The following is a 25,607-nucleotide window of genomic DNA, read 5'->3' on the forward strand; positions in this document are numbered from 1 at the left end:
TTTCAATCCTGACAAATCTCACACTCTTACTATGTCTCTCCGAAAAGATCGACTGGACAACCCTCCCATCTACTTTCTCAACAATCCTCTCCAAGAAGTTCTGTCGCTCAAGCTTTTGGGTCTCACTATCTGCCATGATCTTTCTTGGGAAAACCACATTTCCAAGCTGGCCTCCAAAGCCAGTCACCGACTGGGCATCCTCCGTCGTGCGAAGTCCTTCCTCGGCACACCTGAGCTCCTCACCACATACAAGGCTTTCATCCGCAGCTCAATGGAATACTGTTCTCCCCTATGGGCCGGTGCTCCTGCCTCACACCTAGCTCGGCTTCACGCTGTTGAAACCAAAGCTTTCAGAATTATTGGAATCTCCCGCGATGAAGCTATCTCTGAGGGCCTTTCACTCACTCACCGCAGGCAGGTAGGTGGTCTTTCTGTCTTCTACCGACTCCTCTCCGGCCTTGCACCCCCAGCTCTCTCTGTGCTCTGTCCCCCAAATATTCCTACAGGTCGCACAAGATCTGCCAGCAACCCTCTGATGGTTAAACTGCCGAAATCTCGGCTCTCTGCTCACCTTCACTCTTTCATTCCTCTTTTCTCCCGCCTCTGGAACAAACTCCCTCACTCCCTTCAATCCCACTCCTCCCTCCAGGTCTTTAAAACAGCTGTTCACCACCATCTCTTATCTTCCCCCATCCAAAACCTTGATCTTTTCTACCCCCGCTAATTCACCCCAGATCCACCTTGTTTGAAATTCCAACTTCTTTCCTGGAAGTCCTGGCAGTGTCCATATGTTTTATACCTCTCCCACCGCCACCTTCCCATGCCTCCCCCCCCCCAAAGCCCTCGCCCTCTCTCAGATCTCTCGATGTCTCTATGTCTCTCGGTCCCTGCTCTCAAATGTTGTGTTTGTGTCCTTCCCCCTCTCTCCCCATCTTGTCTACCGCTCCCGATGTTATATGTTTTATGTGTCGGTTTGTCTTTCTGTGTGATTAATGTTCGCTCTTTCACGAGCCTCGATCTTGTATACAAAAAAAAAAAAAAAAAAAAAAAAGCAAAAGGAAGAAGGAGAAGAGATAGTCAGGGGTTAAATGCTCTTCTCAGAAGAATAAACTTTCCAGGTTTTGGGGAAGGTTAACAGACAAGGAAGGTCAAGATATGGAGCTCCGAGCTGAACTCCGAACTCTGAGTTTGAGCCCCTGTCATGCCATTTGTTACGGATTCATCACTTCTGTCTTTGTGGTTTTCATCCACTGTAAGCATTTTTGGTTACATGTACTATTATTGTTATCGTTTAAGTGAAATGGAGATAACTGTTTTCAAAAGGTGAAAAAATTAGTGTTTTAAAAGAAACCGGAAAACGGATCGGGAGAACCGGAAGAAGAGGATGAGGAAGCAAAAACCGGAGCAAGTGAGGTCGGAAAGAAGCCGAGCTGCTTTGAGGTCTTGAGCAGATGCTGGTGAACGGGGGTCACGAGCGAACTTTGGTTTTCCCGGGAAAGGGATTCCTGTGACAGAGTTGTGATCGCTGTGACAGATAAACCTGCATGACGGGTATTGCGGTTGATTCCGAAGAGAATCGTTGTAGGAGAGCAGGTACGCCTCCATTACGGGCCCGCCCACCATTTCGCCTCGCTCCCGCCATTTCGCATCGCTCCAGCCTTTTCACCCCGCTCCAGCCATTTCACCGCACCCAGCTGTTAGCCTGGTTTGTGTGTGTAATGTGGATTTCGAGTGGGAATTTGCGGTTCTCCGTTTGGGAGCCGCTGAACGTTCATACCCGAAGGTGTGATTTCCCAGTCGCCTTTTGGGTGCACCTTTGCGCCTCTTTGGCAGCGTTGACTGTCAGCCGACTTGGATTCTGGTCTCGATACGACCTTTTTCTTGCGATCACTGGAGCGTGGATCGACTTTGGCTTGGTGCCGGGACAGAGACTTTGGGGAATGTTCTTTTCACTCACTTGGAGCACAGTGAGTTATTGAGTAAGAAACTGATGGTACCATCATAGGAATGATATAATATTTGTTGTACAATTGATTAATATTGTACTTGTGCTGTTATTCTTGTGTGACATTAATACAATACTTGTTTGTTGGTAACAATTGGTTGGTGTGGTTTTCACCATTGGTCATTGACACACAGAATAACACATCTTTCTGCCGTGACTCCTTTCGGGGCTCGGAGGTACACCGTGACCGGGGTTTGGGGAGGAGCACATAACACATTGGAATAACACCAGGTGGATTGACTCAGCCTGTCCTCCTTCCGAGGTCGGCAAATTGAGTACCAGCCTAATGGGGATAATAAACCATTAAAATATCCTGCGTCAGAGTGGCGACCCATCCAGAATTGTACTCCTTAGCCAATTAAACCACCTCAGCAGCCCTATGTGCCTCACCGCATGAAAGAAAGGGTTATAGCTTCTTGCATGGTACAACACGACTGCTTCTTTGGAAGCCAATTGAAAAAAATGACAAATGGTGTGCTTGAGTGTGACATGGAGGAGGTAGGGCCGGGGAGGAGAAGGGGGTTTCCGGAGTCAAGAGGGAGGAGAGGGGGTGATCCAAATGTAAGTACATGCCCACAGCTGGTGAGTATAAATGATATAATAGTTGCTTATCGATTCTACAACAACATTGTAAGTGTTTTTAACCTCGACACTTGCTGCCCAGCCATGACATATAAAAGTTGCATGCAAAAGAGAAATGACAAACTGCCTCGTCTTGGAGATGTCTGTGGCTTGGGAAACAGTCGAGAGCTCAACAGAGAATCATCCTTATTTAATATCTTTGTAGATATCAATGCTGCACCGTCAGCTTGTGCGGGCATATGTTTTGCTGTTTCATCTACTCCCCTCCCCAACCCTCTCCCTCAACTTAAGTCATCATTCAGCATCAAGGAGTCATTCTGCCTGCAGTGTCGCGAAACCCATTGCAAATGGATATCTCTCCGAGTTTTCCAGACCTGGCTACACATGCTGACTTCATCATTTTGTTTCCAGGTGGGGTGTTTTGGGGGGAATGGGGAGTTTAAACAGGGAATTTTAAGTAAAAACTAAAAAAAACGAGTGGAGACCTCCAGAAACAAACTCCTGTCTCTGCATTCCAAAACCTATTGGATTACTTTATCATGCACGTAGTTTTGATGTTGTCGATTCATACACTTACCTTCTCTGTTATCCTCCTTGAGCTGTCTTTATGAAATTATTACAAAAAGTATTTGCTTGTATTCTTACCTGATTACGATCCGACACTTTATTTATAAACTTCTTTCTCTTTTTATTCCCCTCAATTTAAAGCTACTCTTCCATTTTTCACATGGCATGTAGAGATGGCCCTTAAGTGAACAGAAATTGCAGTATCAATATCTTTACATGTACCGTACTTCAGTTACTTTGAAGTAACTTTTAAGTGTTCATCACAATATTGAGAACCTGACAACTCTTGCATATAATGTCATGCATATTTATGAAGGAAGTAAGACGCAGCCTATTAAGATTAATTAGAAACAAACTGTTTTTCATTTTGTTTCCCGTGAGTCTGTCGGAGAATAACAACCTTGTTTTCCGACATCCTCTAGGATACATCCAAACCAGAGGTGAACAATTTGCAATGTGCTCTTGCCTTGTAATGCTTAGCACAGGTACATGCATTTAGTGTCCAATGTACTTACGTTCTGTACAACAACAACAACAACAACAACAACAACAACAACAACATGCATTTTAAAGCAATTTTCCCTGCTAGAGCGGGGTTAGCCACTTACGTTCTGTACGAGGTCGGTAAAATGGTTCATATCTGAATTTAACATTGCAGGAATTTCCATCACAACAGCAGAAATACACTGAAGGATTCTCACTCGTTTCCACACAATCGGTCCTGGGGGAGTGGCAGAGGGTGAGGGGGAAGAAGGGTGAGGATTGTGGAAATGCAGCAGCAAAGTGGGAGAAGAGGCAAAAAATGAATGAGTACACCCTGTATTAATTTATCATTCTATGCATCCCATGGAATCACTTGGAAAAATAAAAATAAAAAGTAAATTAAAGTGGCACATAATGCTTCTGCAATAGTGTCAACCAATACGGTAACACTCGTCAAAATATCAATTACATTTCTTATTATCTTCTTGAATTTAATGTTAAAATCTAATTTTTAAAATGTGATGGAGAATTTTTTGGGAAATGTACAGTATTTAGATTATTGTGCAGAAAAAGAATCACATTAGGAAAAATAATAGCAAACAATTAAATTATGATATTGTGGCGGGCACAAGGGTCAATAATTCCGCGCACCAGTGGGTGGCGCGAGCGTCCAGGCGGGGAACTGAAATACATGCCCCGCCTTTCGGCCGATCGGCCATGCCCGGGGGCAAGGCGTGGCCTCGGGACATATATGCGGGCTCTAAGCTCGAGCCCGCCCAGTGCTGATATGCGAGCTTGTAATAAAGACTCTTGTTTGTATCCACGCGTTGTGGCCTACCTCTCTGGCAATCGAGTCGTGTGTGCACAGCACCACACTGGTGACCCCGATTGGTTCAGCCGTTGCTGACCCCTGAACGTGCCATGGCTACCAACGCCGTCGCAATCAAACTCCCGGAGTTTTGGGAAGCGCAAGCCGACGTTTGGTTGGTGCAGGCCGAAGCTCAATTCCAACTCCGGGGCATCACGGCGGACGAGACCAGGTACTACCACGTGGTCGCCGCCCTCGGGCCCGGCACTGCCACCCGCGTCGTGTCCATCCTTCGGCACCCGCCGGGCGACCACAAGTACGAGGCACTCAAACGTCTCCTCCTCGCCACGTTCGGGCTCATGGAGGTCGAACGTGCCGACCGCCTCCTGGACCTTCCCGTCCTCGGCGACACACGACCATCCGTCCGGATGGATTTCATGCTGTCCCTGCTTGGAGACCAGCGCCCGGATTTCTTATTCCGAGCACTTTTCCTACGCCAGCTACCTGTACAGGTGCACCTCGCGCTGGCCGGTTCCAAAATAACGGAACCTCGCGCCCTGGCTGGAGAGGCCGACAAGTACTTCGCGGCCTGCGACACGCGGTCGGTGTATGGTGCTGCCGTAGTGGATCCTGGCGCGGAGGCTACAGCGCCCCCTGCTTCCCTCGTGGCCGCTGCTATGCCCCGCCCACTACCGCTGCCGCCACCACCACCGCCGCCGGCACGGCCGCCGCGGGGGCCACCGCCGCAAACCTGGTGCTACTACCATGCCAGGTTCGGCCGCAAGGCTAAAACGTGCCGCCCGCCGTGTTCTTTTGACGGGTCGGGAAACGACCGGGCCGGCGCTCACTTGCGGCCATGAGCGTCGGCCATTCCGGCAGCCTCCTGTTCATCACGGACACCTCGTCCGGGCACCGTTTTCTTTGCGACACGGGAGCGCAGGTAAGCTTCCTCCCTGCCTCCGCGTCCGACAAGCAAGCCGCAGGCCGGGGCCCCGCTTTGCTTGCCGCCAACGGTACACCCATCCGCACATTCGAGAAGCGTTGCCTCTCACTGCGGTTCGGAGGGCAGCGCTTTCAATGGTCGTTCGTCACCGCCAGCGTGCCAATGGCCCTGCTCAGCGCGGACTTCCTATGTGTGCATGGGCTGTTGGTCGACGTTAAGCGCAGACGTCTCGTCCAGGCCGAAACCTTCAGCTCGCTCGCTTGTTCGCTGAGCGGCTCGTTGAGCAGCTCGCTGAGCGGCTCACCGAGCGGCTTGCCAAGCAGCTTGCTGAAAGGTTCCGTCCCGGCGAGGTTAGTCTGTACGCTTCCGGCAGCGGACGAGTTTACCCGCCTCCTCGCCAGTTTCCCGGCCCTCACGCGGCCCACCTTTTCAGCGGTGGCCGTCAAACACGGGGTGGAGCACCATATCCCCACGGTCGGGCCGCCGGTCTACGCCTGGGCACGCCGCCTCGACCCCACGAAGCTCGCCGTGGCGAAAGCGGAGTTCGCCACGATGGAACGGCTGGGTATCGTACGGCGCTCCAACAGCGCTTGGGCCTCTCCTCTGCACATTGTGCCGAAGCCCGGCGGCGGATGGCGGCCGTGCGGTGACTACCGCCGGCTCAATGATGCCACCACCCCCGACCGCTACCCGGTGCCGCATATCCAAGACTTTTCCATCCGGTTGGCAAACACGACCGTGTTCTCCAAGGTGGACCTCATCCGGGGCTACCACCAGGTCCCCGTACAGCAGGACGATGTCCCAAAGACGGCCGTCATCACCCCTTTCGGCCTCTTTGAGTTCCTGCGGATGCCTTTTGGGTTGAAGAATGCGGCCCAGGCGTTCCAGCGGCTCATGGACAGCGTCTTGCGCGACTTACCTTTCATCTATGTCTACCTGGACGACATCCTAGTCGCGAGCGCGTCACGGGAGGAGCACCTGCTCCACCTCCGCACGCTTTTCGAACGCCTGGGCCAGCATGGCCTGATCATCAACCCTGCAAAGTGCCGCTTCGGCGTCGCCGCCATCGACTTCTTTGGGAACCGCATCACCAGGCACGGGGCCGTCCCTTTACCGGCCAAGGTGGAGGCCGTCAAGAGTTTTCCGCGCCCCTGCACGATCAAGGGGCTCCAGGAATTCCTGGGCATGGTCAATTTTTACCACCGCTTCGTGCCCCGAGTCGCCCAGCTCCTCCGTTCCCTGAACGAGGCCCTCCGGGGGAAGCCGGGCAAAGGTGACATCGCCTGGTCGGAGCCGATGGCCGCGGCGTTTGCGGGCGCAAAGCTGGCCTTGGCCAACGCCACCATGCTGGCGCACCCGGCGCCCGATGCACCGATCGCCCTCACCACCGATGCGTCGGACTACGCGGTGGGCGCGGTGCACGAGCAGTGGGTGCGCGGTGCTTGCCAGCCCCTGGCGTTTTTTAGCCGGCAGCTTCGCCCGCACGAATGCCGCTACAGCACCTTCGACCACGAGCTGCTCGGGCTCCACCTGGCGGTCCGACACTTCCGCCATCTGCTCGAGGGCCGCCCGTTCACGGCTTTCGTTGATCACAAGCCCCTTGTGTTCGCGATGGCCAAGGTCGCCAAGCCATGGTCGGCCCGGCAGCAACGTCACCTCTCTGCCGTGTCCGAGTACACGACAGACATCCGTCACGTCGCGGGTAAAGACAACCCGGTGGCGGATTGCCTTTCCCGGTCCGTCGCGCACGCGGTCCACCTCGGGATCGACTATGCCCGGATGGCGGAGGACCAGACCGCCGACCCCGGCGTCCAGGCCTTGCGGACCGCCGTCACGGGCCTCCGTGTCACCGAGGTGCAGTTCGACGTCGCGGGCGCGGCCCTCCTGTGCGACGTCTCCCTCGGCCGGCCTCGCCCCATCGTGCCCGCTGGCTGGCAGCGCCCGGTTTTCGACGCCATCCACGGCCTGTCCCACCCGGGCACGAAGGCCTCCCAGAAGCTCGTCGTGGCGAAGTTCGTCTGGCATGGCTCAGGAAGGACGTCCGCGACTGGGCCAGGACGTGCCTCGCGTGCCAGCGCGCAAAGGTCTACCACCACCTGCAGGAGACTGCCCAGAGGTTCGCCCCGGTGCCAACGGCACACCACGGTTGCCCGTCCTCCCACGTCGCCCCGGAGCTTCGCACGGCGGAGTACGTTTTCATCCGGCACGACACCCACCGGGCACCGCTACGGCCCCCGTACGACGGGCCCTTCCGCGTGCTGGAGACCGGGGACAAACATTTCACCGTGGACATCGGCGGTGCCCCGGATCGTATCTCCGTGGACCGCCTCAAGCCGGCCCACCTCGATCTGGACCACCCCCCGCAAGCAGCTCTGCCTCCGCGTCGAGGCCGCCCCCCGGCGGTCAGACCCCCGGCACCCCCAGCCCCGCTACCCCCCAGCCCTGCACGCATCGCCAGGGGGCGTTTCGGCGGGGTCATCCGGCTTCCCCGCAAGCTCACCCTTCAGGTGCGTGGGAATTCTGGGGGGGGGGGGGGGGGCGCATGTGGCGGGCACAAGGGTCAATAATTCCGCGCACCAGTGGGTGGCGCGAGCGTCCAGGCGGGAACTGAAATACATGCTCCGCCTTTCGGCCGATCGGCCACGCCCGGGGGCAAGGCATGGCCTCGGGACATATATGCGGGCTCTAAGCTGAGCCCGCCCAGTGCTGATATGCGAGCTTGTAATAAAGACTCTTGTTTGTATCCACGCGTTGTGGCCTTCCTCTCTGGCAATCGAGTCGTGTGTGCACAGCACCAGAATATGATGATTAATCATCTCAAAGAAAACGCTTGGAGATTAAAGGGAACAAAATCCAACTTTCTTCCGAGAAAAGCTCCAACATTCTTTGCAGATTCCTAAGCGATGAGCTTTTGACATTTACATAAGAAATTACCAGGGAGGCAAATGAAAACCAAGTGCTTTTATGGATGCATTTGCATGATGTACATGCTCACACTTGATATACAGTACAGTACTTGGAAAAATCCAGTGAATTCATTTATTTATATTCGTACACCCGCTCACGATGTGAGCAACAGGGGGAGTTGTTAGGGTTAGGGTTATTATTACCATTACTTATGTTAGATCAGGTCATTGAAAATATCAGACCGTGCCTCACCATTCTAAATTCCTGAAAATAAAATTTACTTCCGTGAGGGTGTGGAGGAAGGGGGGTTGGGGTGAAGGGGGCAATATCGCAAGTCACAATCCCCTTGGGGAGTAGGGATATTGTATCATTATATCGTTAATATTATGCTACTATCATAAGTTTTGTTATTGTCCCCCGTCGCACCGCGGAGCGAAAGGGGGACTATGGTTTTCCCCTCCGTCTGTGTGTGCGTCCGTCCGTGCGTCCGTCCGTGTGTGCATACGTGCGTCCGTCCATCCGTGTGTGCGGGTGTGTGTGCGTGCGTAAGCAAAGGACTGAATTGTAATTTGGTGTGTGGGTGCAACCCACGTCAAAATCCAAGATGGCCACCGCCATGTATGTCTGAACCTTGTGAGCAGAATATCTTGAAAAATAAGCAAAGTACCAACTTCTAATCTGGTGTGTGGGTGTATCTAGGCATAAGGAAGAACGCTATTGAAAATTGGGTCGCCACGTCAAAATCCGAGATGGCCGCCACCATATATATGTCTGAACCTTGTGAGCGAAATATCTTGAAAAATAAGCGAAGTACCAACTTCTAATCTGGTGTGTGGGTGTATCTAGGCACAAGCAAGAACGCTATTGAAAATTGGGTCGCCACGTCAAAATCCAAGATGGCCGCCTTGCGTCTTCCACTTTGTCAACTCACATCACTTCACCGACGGGGGACCTAGGCGTAACACTTGTTACTTTTATAATGAGAAGCGGCTTTGAAAAAACGCCACAAAAAACGCCTTGGAAGAACTCCACGTTAGCGGCAGGAAGGATCATGTTATTAACCTTGTGGGGTATATAGACTAAAGTAGCTCGACGATCAGGTGCGTTTGTCGACGTGATCAGCAGAGACTGATGTTTAGATTCCTCCAAATTTATTTCAGTTTTGTGTTAAACAGCATTAGTGACTGTTTAAAAAGGTAATCATACATGTTTGGGGTAATATTTTTAAAGGTAATAATATGTTTGGGGTAATAATAATATTTATAATATTTTTACTTCTGGTAGTGACCAATGCCCCCCTCCATTCCCCCGCCCCATTAGTGTTATTACTTCTATAATGAGAAGCGGCTTTGAAAAAAACGCCACGAAAAAAGCCTTGGAAGACCTCCACGTTAGCGGCAGGAAGGGTCATGTTATTAAAACTTGTGGGGTATATAGACTAAAGTAGATCTACGATCAAGTGCGTTTGTCGACGTGATCAGCATAGCCATAGACTGATGTCCGGATTCCTCCGAATTTATTTCAGTTTTGTGTTAAACAGCATTAGTGACTGTTTAAAAAGGTAATCATACGTGTTTGGGGTAATATTTTTACGGGTAATAATATGTTTGGGGTAATAATAATATTTATAATATTTTTACTTCTGGTGGTGGCCGTTGCCCCCACAGAAATGGCACGATAAGCTATTTATACACGTTAACACAGCGTTTGGCCAAGGAGGAAACACCCTTTGGAAGGTGGGGTATTATTAGTATTAATATTGTATTGTAATAACATTAATGTTATGCTATTATCATTAATTTTATTAGAAAAGGCCTTGGAAAAACGCCACGATAAAGCTACCTTAACACTGTTACGGATTCGGCACTTCCGTGGTTGTAGTTTTCCTCCACTTGAAATATTTCTGATTCTATGTACTATTATTGTCTTCCAAAGGTTTATTGTTTATGAACTGTTTTCAAAAGGTAAAAATAATTAATGTTTTAAATTAAACCGGAACCGGACAACGACGAGGAGGAAGAAGAAAAAGAAGAAGAGGAAGGCGTGGCGAGAAAAGTCGGACAAGACGCGTGTCTTGAAGCTCCGTAGCGAGCGTGATCGAACGAAAGTCGCGAGTGAACTTTGAGTCTCCTTGAAAGTAATTTCCTGCGATAGGTGTTATCGCTGGAGGATTGAGAAACCTGCGTAGTCAGGTAGGCGTTGAGGTTCCGGAGAATCCTCGCCAGGTCGCTTCGACTCAAGTAAGAGCTGTCGGTCATTTTGAACCTCGCGCTTCGTTCACCGAAAAAGGTTTTGCTACGCGTCAGCTTTTCTCACCATCCTGTCGTCTGCCGGGGATGTGTGTGCGCAAAAGCGGCATTTGAAGATGACGTGGCGGTTCGTTGATTGAACGGTGAACATGCACGTCTGGATTGCGCCTTTGGGATTTTCCTTTCCGACGCCAGTTGGCTTTTTGTTGGACCACGTGACAGTCCACGCTTTACCTACGCCTCATCGCCTCTTCACTACTCGCAGGAGGGGATCACCTTTGAGTTATAGAGACATTGAGGAGTGTTCTTTTTCATTCACTGGGAGCGCAGTGAGTTATCTTACTTTAGCTGATGGTACCATCTTAAGATGTATTGAGTGCACCTTTGATTGCTATTGGTTGTACCGTTATTCTTGTGTGTGATTTTTAATACAAGTTTTGTTCGTTTATAATCATTGGTGTGGTTTCACTATTGATTACTGACACAGAATAACATATTTTTCTGCCGTGGCTCCTCTCGGGGTTCGGAGGTTTACCGAGACCAGGAGGTCGGGGAGGAACACGTAACAACACGTATATACACCTCAACACGCATCCCCATTGGCGCTTTTGGATTTTCAATTTTTGCACAAACTCCAGGTGCGCTGTCATGTGCCTTTTCCTCAGGAATGGCTTTCATCTGGCCACTCTCCCAGAAAGCCTAGATTTATGAAGGGCTGCAGACACTTGTCCTTCCCGCAGGTTCTCTCATCTCAGCTAAGGAACTCTAGTTCTGTCAAAGTGGTCACTGGGTTCTTGGTCAGCTCCCTGACAATGGTCCTTCTTGCCCGGTTGCTCAGTTTGGTTGGACCACCAGCTCTAGGAAGAGTCTGGGTAGTTCCATTTTCTTTCCATTTGCTAATGATCACTGTGTTCTTGGGAACTTGTAACACTTAAGAAATTGTTTTATTCCCTTCCCCAGATCTTTGCCTCCTCACAATTATATCTCCGAGTTCTACGAAAAGTTCCTTGGACTTCATGGTAGAGTTTCTGCTCTGACATGCACTGTCAACTGTGCGACCTTATGTAGAAACTTGTGTTTCTCTCTAAATAATGTCCAATCAATTGAGTTGGCAACAGATGGACTCCAATCAAGTTGTAGAGACATCTCAAGGATGATCAAAGGAAATTGGATGCACCTGAGCTCAATTTGGAGTGTCATAGCAAAGGGGGGAAAAATGTCCACTTTGACATGATGGGTCATTATGTGTAGATCAGTGACAAAAAATTCAATTTAAACCATATTAAATTCAGGCTGGAACACAACAAAATGTGAAAAAACTCAAGCAGCGTGAATACTTTCTGAAGGCACTGTATGATGGATGCCCCAAAATATCATCTGCACAGAGCATTCATTTTATGGTGCAAGTACATGCACCCAGCTGCAACTTCGACTCATTTGCAGAGCCAGGAACTTATTGGAGGTAATGTTGATTTGGAAGACAGGCAAACAAAAGCAACATTTGAAAGCAATGAAAGGCTTTGCAATGAAAATAAAGGTCAACAAACCTGTCATAACAGTTGAAGTCATCCAACCAGCATCCTTGCCTCTCCAAGCGGACCAGGCCTGAAGAGTTTCTCCAAGTTGAGTAGCAATGAACCCGCTTCTCACTGTCACCCTCACACTGCTCGGTGCTATCAGCAAGACTAGCTCCACCAATAATTTTCCCTGCTCTGCTCCCATTGAAATAGACACATTCACGTGTCTCAACAATCGCCCCAACAGCTGCCAGTGCTGGTACAGAAGGGGAGGGAAGAAAGCGTGTTACGTTGTACATCCAAGGCATTGCAGATATGCAGACAAAAATAGTCCTTGCCTTAATTCAGTTCTGCATTTATACCCAATGTACAATACGAGTTTGAAACTGAATTACATTACAAAAGGTGTACTCATCCAGTGATTTCTTCATTGGACGTGTAAAAATGCAAATTGATGAGCATTGCAAAACTGTCAGGATAATGTTTTCCTCACGGTGGAATTCTGAAAGCACACTTTAAAATCTAAATTGCAAGTGGATTTTATGCTTCGTCAATAAATCAATGATTAACTGATTATCAGGCAAAATCTCTGACACTTGATGGCCGAAGGGCACTCAGGTTGGTTACACGCCAAAAACCAGCAGCCCGATTAGTTGAATTTGAACAGGTCACAGACACATGGACAAACAGTTTCTTCCAGCGCTAGTGAGACTTTTCCCCGCAAACAGAGGAAGAACATGGGCTCACAAATAAGCACCAAAACTTTCATGGCGAAAAAACACAAACACATTATGACACCCCATAAAGTGTTTTACATCCCCACAAAAAAATTAATAGAAAAACTACAGCAATGCGACTGTGTCGCCAATATGCCTCCGCGTAGTCCCTGCCCGTAGTCCTGCCCATGACAATAGGTGGATGCCTTCATTCACTGTCCTAAAAATAAAAAAAGTTTGGTTTAAATCCTTTCACTTACTCACAGCAGGCAGGTTGGTGGTCTTTCTGTCTTCTACCGACTCCTCTCCGGCCTTGCTCCCCCAGCTCTCTCTGGGCTCTGTCTCCCAAATATTCCTACAGGTCGCACAAGATCTGCCTGCAACCCTCTTATGGTTAAACTGCCAAAATCAAGACTCTCTCCTCACCTTCACTCCTCTTTTCTCTGGCCTCTGGAACAAACTCCCTCACTCTCTTCAATCCCACTCCTCCCTCCAGGTCTTTAAAACAGTTGTTCACCACCATCTCTTATCTTCCCCCATCCAAAACCTCGATCTTTTCTACACCCGCTAATTTCACCCCAGATCCACTTTTTTGAAATACCAACTTCTTTCCTGGAAGTCCCTGCAGTGTCCTTGTGTTTTATACTTCTCCCATCTCCCCCCCACCCCCTTCCCACACCTCCTCCCCCCAAGCCCGCTCCCTCCCACAGATCTCCCGATGTCCTTGCTCTCAAATGTTGTGTTTGTGTGCTTCCCCTTCTCTCCCCATCTTGTCTACCGCTCCCCTTATTATAGACTTTGTGTGTCTGTTTGATTTTTTTTGTGTGATAAATGTTAGCTCTTTCACGAGCCTCGATTCTGTATACAATAAAAAATATATATATATAAAATCAGCTGTTTTGAAGCATCACATGTTTACCACAGGACAGGTTTCACATCGATCGGTGAAGCGTTTTACCGAGAAGGGATTTTTTTTAATATCGGCTTTAAAGCTAATATGGCTGCCAAACCACATGACATGTGACATGTGACATCAATGTACATTCTGCATATGTACGGGAAGGGAATCACGTTTGTGAAATTTCGTGTTGATCGGATAGGTTCGTTTTTATATCCAAGATGGCTGCCAAATCACGGGGCCCAAGACGTCATCATTTTCAAACTATATGCAACAATGGTGTTGGATGAAATTTGTAAAATTTTGCATCGATAGGTTAGGCGGTTTCAGAGATATAATTATTTAATATTCCCCTTCAATCCAATATGGGTGCCAAACCATGTGGCCTATGATGTCATAAATTTAATCTTTCAATACAAATGGGTCATAGATCATGTGCATGCAATTTCAGATTTTTAGGATAAGGCATTCGATTAAAACATTTCTGGCTGGTATATCACTTCACCAATGATGTCATCATTATCATGCTTTTGTGCCCCATTGGGAGTACTTGACAATGCGCCAAGTTTAAAATTTTTCCATTGAGCGGTTTCTGAGAAATATTTTTATAATTATCTTTTTTTTTTTGTATACTGAATCGAGGCTCGTGAAAGAGCTAACATTTACTTCACAAACAAATCAACCAGACAAACAAAATATATAAAATGAGGGAGCGGAAAACAAGATGGGGAGAGAAGGGGAAGCACACAAACACAACATTTGAGAGCAGGGAGATGTGTGGAAGGGAGAGGGCTTGGGGGGAGGAGGCGTGGGAAGGGGGGAAGGGGGGGGGGGGGAGGGAGAAGTATAAAACACAAGGACACCAAGGACTTCCAGGACAGAAGTTGGTATTTCAAAAAAGTGGAATTGGGGTGAAATTAGCGGGGGTAGAAAAGATCAAGGTTTTGGATGGGGGAAGATAAGAGATGGTGGTGAACAGCTGTTTTAAAGACCTGAAGGGTGGAGTGGGATTGAAGAGAGTGAGGGAGTTTGTTCCAGAGGCGGGAGAAAAGAGGAATGAAGGAGTGAAGGTGAGCAGAGAGTCTTGATTTTGGCAGTTTGATCATAAGAGGGTTGCAGGCAGATCCTGTGCGACCTGTAGGAATATTTGCGGGACAGAGCCCAGAGAGAGCTGGGGGGGCAAGGCCAGAGAGGAGTCGGTAGAAGAGGGAAAGACCACCAACCTGCCTGCGGTGAGTGAGTGAGAGGCCCTTGGAGTTAGCTTCATCGCGGGAGATTCCAATGATTCTGAATGCTTTGGTTTCAACAGTGTGAAGACGAGCTAGGTGTGAGGCAGGAGCACCAGCCCAGAGGGGAGAGCAGTATTCCATTGAGCTGCGGATGAAAGCCTTGTATGTGGTGAGGAGCTCAGGTGTGCCAAGGAAGGACTTCGCACGACGGAGGATGCCCAGTCGGCGACTGGCTTTGGAGGCCAGATTTGAAATGTTGTTTTCCCAGGAAAGATCATGGCAGATAGTGAGACCCAAAAGCTTGAGTGACAGAACTTCTTGGAGAGGATTATTCAGAAAGTGGATGGGAGGGTTGTCCAATCGGTCTTTTCGGAGAGACATCGTAAGAGTGTGAGATTTGTCAGGATTGAAAGACATGTTCCACTTGTTTGCCCAGTCTGTGATTTTGTCCAGGTCTGCAGAGAGTGAGGAGGCTTTAGACTGCCGATTTGAGGGATGAGGAATGGAGCGACAGAGAGTAGAGTCATCAGCAAAGAGATAGAGAGGATTTTCAAGAGGGTCAGAGAGATCATTGATGAAGACCAGAAACAGCACAGGGCCCAGAACACTGCCTTGTGGAACTCCAGCCTGAACAGGAAGAGGAGATGAGAGAAACCCATTCAGGGCCACACGTTGACTACGACTAGAGAGGAAGTCCACTAGCCATGCGTGGAGATTTCCATGGATACCAAAAGAGGAGAGTTTGGTGAGCAGAGCGGGGTGCCAGACCGTATCGAAGGCACATGATATGTCAAGGGAGACTGCTCTAATTTCCTGTTTGGCATTGAGGACCTCCATCCATTGTTGAGAAAGCAGAAGCAGCATGTCCAGAGTAGAGTGTCCAGGTCTGAAACCAAATTGATGATCAGAGATCAAGCCATTGGAGAAGAGGAAAGATTTCATATCTGAAGCAATGATGGATTCCATGACTTTGCTGATAATTGGGAGAAGGGTGATTGGTCTGTAGTTGCTGGGATCTGTTTTTGCACCTTTTTTGTGCAAAGCGGTGATGTTGGCAGATTTCCAAGCAGATGGAAGATGACCTTGAGCAAAAGAGAGGGTGAAGAGAACAGATAGAGGGAGTGAAAGAGCGGAAGAACAGGATTTTAGGACCCGTGGGCTGATGCCATCAGGTCCAGTTGCAGAATCCGAGTCGAGGGTTGACAGAAACTTTTCCACCTTGTCAGGAGGAAAGGACACAGAGTCCAGGAGCAGCTGGGTACGACTGGGTATGGTGGGTACAGAGAGGGATGGGTTTGGGACACAAGATTTAGAGGCAAACACAGAGTTGAGGCATTCAGCTTTTTCACGTGCGGAGTCAGCCGTGTGGCCATTTGAGGTGAGGGAGGGGATGGAGGGGGAACAAACACCAGAAACAGATTTGACCAGACGCCACCAGGATTTGGAAGAGGGAGACAGATAAGAGAGTTCGGTCCTGAGAACGGAGAGATATTGTTTCCTGGCTTTCCTGAGGGTGGACACACACTTGTTTCGGGCTTTGTGAAAGGAAATGAGATTTCCTTCCGTTGGATTTGCTTTCCAGGAGACGAAAGCAAGTTGTTTCTGGGCAATAGCCTCACCACAAGATTCCGTGTACCATGGACGGGAGGAAGGGTATGACAACAGAAGACGAGATGGGATAAATCTGTGCATGAGAGAGAGCAGTTTGCTTTGGAAGAATTCCCAGGAAGAATTTATGTCAGAGGCAGTAGAGATGGGAGACCAGTCCAGATGATTGATGGCTGCTTGAAGACCGTGCCAGTTGGCCTGAGTGAAATGCCAGACTCGTCGACGCTGAGGAGGCTCTCTGAGAATGGTCAGAGAGATGTCCACTTTAACAAGCACATGATCAGAAGAGCCGATTGGAGCAGAAGAAGAGCAGCAGACATTTTCAGGGAAGTTAGTCATAACCAAGTCCAGAAGAGAAGATGCTCCGTTGACTGAAATCCGGGTCGGGAAATTGACAGATTGTGTCAGTCCCAGTGAGTCACAGAAGTCCTTTGCTGAAGAGCCATGGCTGGTGAGAGAGGTACCCACACCCAGCCAACTGGCATGGTGACAGTTGAAATCACCACATATGAGGAAGAGAGAGTTGGGATGGGTAGATAGAAGTTGGTCCATATTCTCAGACAGCGAGATGTAGATGGAGTCATCACTGTTTGGTGGACGGTACAACACACATATGAACAAAAGGTGGGAGCGAAGGGGAAGCCGTAGCCAAAGGTATTCCTGGGGGTGAGGTGGAGAGAGGGCAGTGCAGGGCGAGTGAGGAAGAGAGTTTTTTATAAAGATAACAACCCCACCTCCAGGACGAGGCTCAGGTCTATCATACCAGAGGAGGGAGTAACCTGGGAGAGATACCAAGGAATCAGAGACATCATGAAGGAGGAAAGTTTCTGTTAAGCAGATCATGTCTGGTTTGTCAGAAGCAACCTGTATGGAGAGATCAGACAAGTTTGAGCGAAGGCCCCGGATGTTTGAGGTCCATACTGTTAAGGAAGAGAGAGGGGAGCATCAGGTGCAGGACAGGGGGGGGGGGGGCGGTAGGGTAAGATGTGGAAGAGGAGGAAGAGGTAGGGAGAGCTGTTGAAGGTGTGTCGGAGATTACAGAATAGCTTGGAGAAAGGGAAGAATGGGGTGGACAAAAGGTTTGATGGTGATCGGGAGAGGCGCAGTGAGGTGTTATTTGACGAGGGGGAAGAGCGAGGCAGAAGGTTGAGGGAGATGAAGGTGAAAGTTGGAAGGGGGAAGAAGCGGGGAGGACGCTTTGAGGAGGAGGGGTGAGAGGGGAGTCTAGGAGGGGAGGAGCGAGGGAGAGTCTCGGAGGGGAGGGGTGTGGGGGGAGATTTGAAAGGAATGGGTGATTGGGAAGATTTGGAATATTTGCATTTAATCCAAGATGGCTGCCACATCATGTGACCTATGACATCATAATTATCATAAAAACATTCTGCATGGGTGTCACTCCTACCCTGAAAGTTTCGTCTCAATCGGACATATGGTTGCTGAGAAAATTGAGGTTTAGCCTGTACGGACGGATGGACGGACGGACACCCCGAAAACATAAGGCCTCCGGCCGCCTCCGGGGGCGGAGGCATAAAAAATGTATTCCTTCAAAATGCCAACAGGATTAGAACAGGACCAGGTAACGACGGGTAACCATGCGAGTACACCATAAAATAGACATACTTGCTGAGGTTGCAAAATCGTGTAGCGTAATAGTAAGATGAAGATCCCATCACCAATTATCTAACCCTCATTGTGGTTGAGATAACTCATGATGAGGCACTCGGTTTGTCAGCATGCAGCAAACAGAATCTCCATTTTAAAAACTTTACTGGTTCGAGAAACATGGTGAAATAGATTGTCTGACATCCACAAAGTAAAAAAAATAATATATGCAGAATCAGTCGGCAGTGCGCTGCTTGCTCGGTTTCCCTTTCGTTGTTTTGCAGTTATTATGACCTCTCCTTGTTCGTGCCATGGAACACACCGACTCGTGAAGCGCATTATACAAATCTCCTTTTTAAACCTTTAACTAATAATGTTATTCTGCTTTTCTAAATTGGATTTTGTGTTGGGATTTGCAGGATTAAATTATGAAACCGAACGGCAAAACCGTTATGGGCCAAAAATCCGTACCAACAAGCAGCCATTTTGAAATTTTCCTCGATTCGGTCGCTTCTTTGAGAGCACTTGAAATCTCATGTGGTGTTTATGGAGTGCAGGCAGGATGAGCGAAATGGCCTCCTCCTATGTCCGAGTTCCTTGTTTCTATATCCTTGTATGGTCGTCACACATACGGGAAGGGCGTTGTCTCATTATATTTGTTTTTAGTGTGTATTGAACTATTGTACCTCGTTTGTGGAACTTTTTGAGTACCCCATGCAATTCTCGACGACGTAACTTGTTTAGAATTAGACAACTGCAGGACGAAGGCTTCCCTGAACATCATCCATTCCGTTCCATTCGATACAATTTGAAGCCATTGAACTCCAGTAAATATTTCAATTGTATCTGTCCATGTGAACTTTGGTTTACCCACTGGTTTATTCCAGGGCCTTGCCTAGGTTGCCAGTTTGTAATTGTTGTCTTTGGTTGTCCGTTCTTCTTGCTTCATGCCCAGTATAGTTCAATTCAAGTTCTTTGATTGTGGCCAGAATGTCAAGGAATTCTAATACAACTCCAATGTGTCTAATCCTTACTGTGTTGCTCACTCAGTGGAGGTCAGATGTCACTTGGATAACTTCAAAACGATATGCAAAATTATTCTTCATCTTGCGATTTGCATATTGGACCAGGATTCATTCCGCTAGTTGCATCATTACTGGGCTGTGCTGCTTGCACGTTGGCTCTGCACCTCAGGGCAAGGATTTTGGAATTTTTTTTCAGGTGCCGCAACTCTTTGCAGAGGTAATCGACTACTCTTTGCAAAATATGTCAGATTTTTAAGCTCCATCGACCAATGCTGGCAGCCGGTTCCCTGGCCTAACATCCCATCGTACGGATGGTGCACTCATTGATAGAAGCAACCAACATCATGCCTGTGAAGCAGCAATCTGGCAGCTTATAGTCGGGTAGAGAATTGAACCTGGAGTAGAAAGTCTCATCGAATGAGGAATGTGAATTACGAGTGAATCTGCATGCATCATTACACACCTTTGTACATTTAAATCCTTTAAGTCTCAATTTCAACTGTTTAACGAAAAATCAGAACATAAACCAGCCATGCTTAATATCACTATACTATAGGCAAAAACTGCACATCATACAAAGCAATCAATTACATTTTCACGAGCGTTAATGCATCGATGAAAAGAATGAAATGGCCAGAAAACCCCCCGATAAGAACACAGCCTGAAATAAACAAATAATTTTTCTTTTCTTCTTTCGAAATGGGGGAACTTTTAGTATGCAAAAAGGAATGGCAATAAGAACTTGAAATATAGGGGCAATACCCCTCGCGCTCACCTGGTACAATAAACAGTATACTGCACCGAATAAAGATATTTTAAACCAATCTCAATGGTTGCGAGAAGACAGGTCAGCATGTAGAATCATACTAACATAATCATAAGACTTTAAACAAACAAACAAAAAAATACCTATTTTGGGGGGCAACCCCCCCCCCCCCCCCCTCCCCATTGACCCCAAAAGGGACACATTTTTTTTATGCCGTGATAAAAACTTTGGTACAGCATGGGTGGTGAAGGTTGTGGTGATGTTTCATCGAAATCGTGAGTGTAGTTTCAGAGAAGAAAGCAGATACCTATTTTGAGGGTCAAACGTGGATCCATGTAAACCCCCTTAACCCCGATTTCTTAATGCCATGAATAAACTTTAGTCACAACACAACAAATGTCATTTGTGCCAAGTTTGTTCACAATCCCTTCAGCGGTTTCGGAGAAGAAGTTGCGAGTGTTTACGGACGGACGAACTGATGGACTGACGGACGACGAGCCATCGCCTAAGCTCCCCTGAACTTCGCTCCAGGTGAGCTAAAAATCAGATGGTTTGGCTTTATCATTACACATACATCCTTTGAAGATCAATGCTGTTGAACAAATTTCTTCGAGATATTATATTAGAATTTTGATCCAATGTGTTGTGAAATTGCTCCTCCTGTCCTTTCTTCCCTCTGTTCCGCCAAAGCCACCAGAGGTCACGTGTCTTCCTCCAGAAACCCTCAGCTGCTCACCCAATCAAGCAGACTGGTTATCTACCTTCATTCCACCCCCTTATTAGTCCCCTACCGGTGTACACCGGAGGGGACTATAGGTTTGCACGTCGTCCCTCCGTCTGTCAGTCCGTCCGTCAGTCCGTCAGCCCGCCCGTCAGTCCGTCAGCCTGTCAGTCAGTCCGTCACGCAAAGAACAGTTTTCCGGACTTTTTTTTCTAAACACTTAACGCTAATGATTTCAAACTTGGTACATGGTTTCCTCATGATAAGTTACAGATCGAGTTCGAACTTCACGACGTTTCGATCATTTTTGACAAAGTTATGGCACTTTGAACTTTGGGAATTCTGATAATTCTGATGATCCATAACTCAGTGCCATTTTAAGTTTTAATTTCCTTTAAAAAAGATTTTCTCTGCAATAATAGGACCGATTGAGATCAAATTTTCACTGTAGGGGGGACTCGGTCTGTAGAATATTTTAATGGTAATTATGACGTCACAGGTCACGTGGTTCGGCCGCCATATTGTTTTTCATGAAAACACGAAAACCCCTTTTTCTCTGCAACGGCTGAACAGATCGAGGCCAAACTTTGCAGGCAGTATCGCATACCGACGACGAACAAAAAAGTCAGCGAGCATGATGTCATGCGTCACATGGTTTCAGAGTTATGACGTTTTTAAGCATGAACCTTTAAAACCAAGCTCCTCCGTCATTTTTGATCCAATTGAGGGGAAACTTCACAGATCTGTTCAGCATGTCAATCTACTAAAATGTCCTTTTGGAATTTGCGATAGGGCACGTGGTTTGGCAGATATCGTTAATTAAACGAAAATATTTTTTAAAAATGGATATCTCTTGAATCGCTCGTACCTCAGACCGTGAGTTGGTAATTATATAATTCACACAGTGCAATACGTGCAGGCTGCTCCACGGAGCGACCTTGCGGGCTTATCAACGAGGCGAAGTGTGACACACATGTGTCTCAGCATACCTCAGATCAAGTTTGAAAACCAGCATCAACCGTGCATAAATTTGCATATTCGATCATTTTTGACAAAGTTATGGCACTTTGAACTTTGGTAGGGGACATGTATTGCAGCGCAATACTCAGAATGCTTGTTCTACATATTGTTGAATGGTCTCCCTGTGTCCATTGTGTCATCCTCACCTCAGTCTTTCAAATGCATGGCCAATCACAATCTCACGAGCTCAACTATGCACAACCAGGATCTCTTCTACACACACCGAATCTTTCGCGTTATGTTCCTCTCTGGGCAAATGTTACTCGTTTTGGGGGTTCGTTGTATAATCACTGTTAATTATGTTACTTTGTTAAATAATGTTAATCTATATATAATGGAGCAAGTGTTTGTAATTATGTATGTATGCATGTATGTATGTATGTATGTATGTATGTATGTATGTATGTATGTCCCCTCTTCACCCATTGGTTGGATGGTTGACCTAACGCCACCCACAAGTCTAACCTGAAATACTTAACCCAAAGTATCCAGAGGATCCAAAGACCACCCCAAGCACCAAGGACCCAAAAGACCTAAATGCCCTTAGGGACCCAAAATACCCCAAGGACTCAAATGACCCCAAGGACCATAAATACCCCCAAAAGATCCGAGGATCCAAAAGACCCAGTATTTAATATTTCACCGTTCAGAAACATGCATTAAACCAATCAGCATACACTGTCATTGGAAAGGAATAAACAATGGACAGGCACAACCATTATTCAAAGAAAGATGTAGGGATGGCTTCACATGATAATTTTTTGTTTCCATCCCTATCTTGTTGACATACTTTTTGGCAAACCATCCCAACATCCTTTGACATTACTTAAAATGTTTTTAGCTCACCTGGAACAAAGTTCAGGGGGAGCTTATGCGATGATGGTGCGTCCGTCAGTCCATCAACACTTTAAACTTCTTCTCTAAACCGCTGATGGGATTGCGACCAAATTTGGAACAAATTATATTTGTTGTGTTGTGACTAAAGTTTGTTCACGGCATTAAAAAAATCGGGGGCAAAGTCGATCCAGGTTTGACCCCCCCCCCCCCCCCCAACCCAAAATAGGAATTTGCCCGTTAAAATTTTCAATTTTCCGTTGAAACTACACACACTATTTCGATGAAACTTTACCACAACCTTTGATGCAACAACGTTTGTTCACGACATTAAAAAAAAATCTGCCCCTTTGGGGAACTACGGGGGGGGGGGGTGGAGGGGGTTATCGCCCAAAATAGCTATTTGCTTTCTTCTCAGAAACTACATATGCAATTCTGATGAAACTTGACCACGGCCTTAATCACCTGTGTTGTGACAAAGTTTGTTCCTGGCATTAAAAAAAATCGGGGTCTAAGGTGGTCTATGAGGGGGGAGGGGGGGGGCTTGACCCCCAAAATAGGTATTTGCTTTTTTCTCAGAACCTACACACACAATTTTGATGAAACGTCACCACAACCTTCATCATCTGTGATGTACCAATGTTTGTTAAAGGTATTGGAAAAATTTGGGTCTGAGAAGGTACACGGGATGGGAGGGGGTGGGGGGGTTGCCCCCCATAATAGGTATTTTTTTGTTTGTTTATTTAAAGTCTTATGATTATGTTAGTATGATTCTACATGACCGCCAGAGGTATTCCCCCTATGTTTTTTATTACCTGTTGTATTATGGCAGCTGTAGCATAGATTACATTTGCATGTTTCCTCTTAATTTCTCAAACTCGAAATAAACTCTTCACAAAGTGTTAAAACATACATGCAGGCAATTGAAACTCATAATGCAAAACAGTTATCAAGAACATGCAGATAATTGGAATGCATGATGTTGAACACTAATTACATTTTTGCTTTTCTATAGTATATGCCATTGTCAAGCTTTCCTGGATATATCAAGTTGGAAAAAAAAAAAAAAAAAAAACCTTTGAAGACTAAATACAGCTATATAATACCAAGGCCATTACAGGTATGACATGTTCATTACATATTGTGCTAACATCAAAATTACATCAATATGTACATTCAACAATGAAAAGTACCATGCAGTCCTCAAAAAGCGTCGGTTCTGAAGAACCAGTTCCTGGGCAAAGATTATGCCGGGTGGTTTGCCGAGCAGTCAGGATGGGAATTTGGAATTTGCTCAGGGTACCGGCGATAACTCACCTACTCTTCGGGGAGCACACAAAGGATACTCAACATCCACAACCAAACGGTGTTAGCAGACAGGTCCACTGGCGTAACACCCTTCCGATGGATGGATGGCACACACGTTGATGTATCACTCACGTGAAACACCAGGGTGACAATTTATAGTGGGGCAGAGATTTAACACCAGGTCAGACAGCTTAAAGGTGAGTTCGCTTACCTTTAGGTCATCCTGCCATCCCAATATGTACATAAATGAGAGAATCCTTTCCCCCAAGCACTTCGACAACTGCTGACTCTCAAAAGTGCACTTATTCTGTTAGTTCAAAGTGGCTGCTAGAAATCAAAGGGAAACCGTTCAAGCTCAGGCTCTGAATGCAGAGCTGTACCCCATCTGGGACACACCAAATGACTCAGAGTAATCCATCATTCTCTTTTGGCTGTAAAGTCCAGCTCCCAGGCTATTGAATGCACGAAGAATGCAACAAACAACAACAAAAATTCCTTTTGCTTTGTGCATGAAATGGTTTCGTTTGTTATAAATAGAGATTACAAATACGTTTTCAAGTTCAAATTTTGTGCACTTAGGAAAGTACGAGACAAGAGCAGCACAAAGGCGAGATAAAAGGGTCGTTGTACCACCTTTAGAGGCCATTTTTCCCCGCAAGCGGGGGTTGACTTTTTCGGGAACTGTGGTTGTTGTTGTTTTTCGGTCCCCTTTTTGAAGCAATGTTTTACGGCCGGATGCCCTTCCTGACGCCAACCCTTTTTGCCGCCTTTAACGACAAGCAGGGAATTACCAGTGAACTGGTACTCAATTTGCCGACCTCGGAAGGATGAACAGGCTGAGTCAACCCCCCTGGCGTTAATTCAGCGATCGACCGGGATTCGAACCCAGGATCCTAGGATCCTAAGCTGGCACCCTAGCCGCTAGCGCAACACCAGGGATATACTTGGAAAATCGTCCCCTTTGAAAGAGAACAAAATCGAATGGTATACTCATGGAGAGTGAAATGCACAACACAAATTGTGAAACCACATAAACGTTCAAAGCAACAGAAACAACTGTGGTGCCAAACAGGCCAAAATCAAGCCATCAACAACTTTTAAATATCAATACCAATTCGGCAGATTAAATCGATGTTGAACAAAAAAGCAGGCCAGAAATTTCAATGCAAGCCAACAAATACATCTCCCCCTGATTGAAGAACTCGTCGTAAAAAACTCAAATAACTTAAAATGACCCCAATAGCCTCACACCTTGTGATGAAAAAATTGGGACAGAATAAAGTGCAAATATATATATATAATGTACATATATTGTAGACGAGCAAAGGTACCAGGTGTTGCCGGGCAATGCAAGGTCGCTTCACTGATGGGAATATTAAGAAAGGGGGAAGAGAGAGGAGGGGAGGGGGGGGAGAGAGGTGGGGTGGAAGGGAGGAAACGAGGGAGGGGAGAGGTGGGTGGATGGGAAGGGGGGTGAGGGTAGGAGTAGAGGAGGGGAGAGGTGCAGAGAGAGGAGGGGAGAGAGGGAAAGAGAGGAGGGGAGTGGGGAGAGGAAGGAGTATGGAGAAAGGAGGGGAGGTTATGGAAGGGGAAGAAGGGGAAGAGGTGAGGGGAGGAGGTTCAGAGGAGAGGAGAGTGGAAGGGGAGGAAGCGGAGCTGAGAGGGGATGTAAGGAAGGGGTGGAGGGAGAGGGAAATATGGGAGATGAGGTGGGGAGGGGAGGAAGAGAGGAGTATGGAGAGGGGGAGCATGAGGACAGGGATAGGGGGAAAGCAGGAGAGAGCAGGAGGATGGTGAGGGGAGAGAAGGAGGAGAGTGA

The 25,607-nt window shown here is 47.5% G+C and overlaps 1 protein-coding gene across 3 annotated transcripts in view; it reads right to left on the reverse strand.

Annotated features, from left to right (window-relative positions):
- LOC137415615 (activin receptor type-2A) overlaps positions 1-25,607 on the reverse strand; it is a 187,618-nt gene that overhangs the window by 113,702 nt on the left and 48,309 nt on the right. For all 3 annotated transcript variants that reach the window (XM_078782392.1, XM_078782391.1, XM_078782394.1), the window contains exons 2-3: positions 12,092-12,317; positions 3,763-3,875 (exon numbers count right to left, since the gene is read on the reverse strand). In XM_078782392.1, coding sequence (XP_078638518.1) covers positions 3,763-3,875; positions 12,092-12,317 — 339 coding nt within the window. The remainder of the gene's footprint in view (positions 1-3,762; positions 3,876-12,091; positions 12,318-25,607) is intronic.

Source organism: Myxine glutinosa, chromosome 7 (genome assembly GCF_964187855.1).
Source record: "Myxine glutinosa chromosome 7, kmMyxGlut1.1, whole genome shotgun sequence".
In the NCBI taxonomy this organism is placed as follows: Eukaryota; Metazoa; Chordata; class Myxini; order Myxiniformes; family Myxinidae; genus Myxine; species Myxine glutinosa.